Genomic DNA, 2233 nt, shown 5'->3' on the forward strand with positions numbered 1-2233 from the left:
TTATTTTCTTTCAATTATGGTGGGGTTGGGAAGAGGATTTAATTCCAGAATTTGTTTATAATGATGGACGGTTGCATTTCTTTTGAAGTACTTCCAGTTTATGATTAGCTTTTTGAGTTTTCAGGGGAGGATGGGGAAGGTGGATGGTATGTTGTGCGAGTTAGGGATGGACATTCGGCCGGCAGTTTAGAGAGAGGTAAAATGACCTAAATTACACGAGATTTACTACGTAAAAGCTCCTTTGACATTGGTTAATTCATGAATTAATTAAAACCAAGTTTTAAGTGTGTGAATCATGCAATCAAATCTTTCGAAAAGATAATATTCAAAGATAAATTAAAGCCAGGTTTTAATTTCTGGATTCCTGTTAATTATGTATCCAAATAAAGAAATACGGAGTAATATTGTTTCTTAAAATGAATAAGCATAAGTTTAATAAAGAATCGGAAATAAAATTTAATCATTGTATACACTTGAAAAACTAAAGAATCATTGGGAAGCTACACAGGCGTTGGCCTCATCGTAGCTAGAAAGAAGAAAGAAACAATTAAACTAGAGCTAAGCTTCTACCTAGATACTACTCCTATTTTTCTAACTTAGGTTGTTAGATATAATTGGTAGATACCACATCTTCATGTTGGAGAGATTCAATCCCAATTATGATTTCTTGAACTGGTGCCGATGTAGTAATATTGGTAGCTACCTGAGTGTTAGAAATTGCAGTTGTAGTAACAGAAGTGCCTCCATTTACAATTTTTTGGCAAGTTTCAATAAGGCAGTGCCTACAAGTAGGGCAAGAAGAGTTGGAATTCAGCCATTTATCAATACACTTGACGTGGAAGCCATGGTTGCACTTAGGCAGAACCTTAACTTTTTCTCCAACTCCAAATTCTGATATGCAAATTACACACTCAGTGCCAACCCCCGGATATTTCAATTCTGTAGTGTAAGTTATAACTGGGAATGTTTTGAGGGCTTTTTTCTTGATCCCTGTATTGGCTAGCTTTGCTACAGAACGATTTGTATGGTTTGAGGATGAGTCTGCCAATACTCGGCTAGCGCATCTCAATGCACACTTTATTAGGCAGTTCACTATAAGTGAACAAATTATGGAACATATAAGTACAGACAATACCATCACAACATTTGCATCAAATGGTGGTTGATCTGTTGTGTCGTGGCTGATTCCGGTTGCCGGAGGCGGCGCCACGGTGGTCTCGGGGTGTTGTTGTTGTAATGTAATTGGTATTAGAAGTAGTCTTCTTGAGTGGTGGAAGTTTTCCATGAATTCTTGATTGAATATAGTGGAAGTGGTTGCCATGGAGTTTTGGTTGAAAGAATGGGTGTTTTCTTTGTATATATGTTGGTCTTGAATGAATTGAAGTCTCTCCTTGGAAGCAGTTGCTTATATAGGACACATTTATAGGGCTAACCAGGTGTAAAGTGTGATTAACTCTTTTTTTTTTTTTTGAGTCTTAATTAATATGAAAGAATATTTTATTTTGTTTTATCCTTGGAGATTATTTCAGAGATATAAGCCATGTTTTCATTAACTAGCTTTAATTATTTCTAATCTAACGCACTATAGATAAGAGTTTATTATAAACAATTGCCAGGTAGACCAGCCCACTGTGAAATTCAAAATTAGCCGGATTTACAAGTGGTAATTGAAAAATAGTCACAGTTTCAAAAGTAATCGAAATTTAGTCACTTTTCATATAAAAATAAATCTGAATAAAAACACTGTTCAAAATCCGAAAAATATTCAAGCATAATATACTGGAGTTCCAGCGTGATATACTGGAGTTCCAGCATAATATACTAGACTTCCAGCATAATATACTTGAGTTCCACCATAATATACTGGTCCAATATAATATGCTGGAAGTTCATACACAGGTGCTCCAATCTCCAATATATTATGCTGGAATTTTCCGTGTATTGGAGTTCCAGCATAATATGCTGGAAGTTCATACACAGGTGTACTAATCTCCAGTATATTATACTAGAACTTTTCGTGTTGCGCCAAAAATCGTGGTTATTTTTCAATGACTTTGAAAACGGTAACTATTTTTCAATTACTAGTCCGAAAACTTATTAGAATAATCAATTTTCTTCTTTGGAAAAGAAAATGCTTTGACAAGGTTATTAAGCTAATGGGCTATCCACTCAAGATGGAGCCAGCCCCACTTACATTGCCGACTGCCGGCTAGGCTGCCACGTGGATATGGGC

At 35.7% G+C, this 2233-nt stretch overlaps 1 protein-coding gene across 1 annotated transcript; it reads right to left on the reverse strand.

Annotated features, from left to right (window-relative positions):
• Window positions 1–431: 431 nt before the first annotated feature.
• Window positions 432–1387, reverse strand: LOC104111510 (RING-H2 finger protein ATL78-like). The gene has a single exon (XM_009621224.4). The coding sequence runs from the start codon at window positions 1319–1321 to the stop codon at window positions 605–607; it is 717 nt and encodes a 238-aa protein (XP_009619519.1). The 5' UTR covers window positions 1322–1387; the 3' UTR covers window positions 432–604.
• Window positions 1388–2233: the final 846 nt, after the last annotated feature.

This window comes from Nicotiana tomentosiformis, chromosome 5 (genome assembly GCF_000390325.3).
Source record: "Nicotiana tomentosiformis chromosome 5, ASM39032v3, whole genome shotgun sequence".
NCBI lineage: Eukaryota > Viridiplantae > Streptophyta > Magnoliopsida > Solanales > Solanaceae > Nicotiana > Nicotiana tomentosiformis.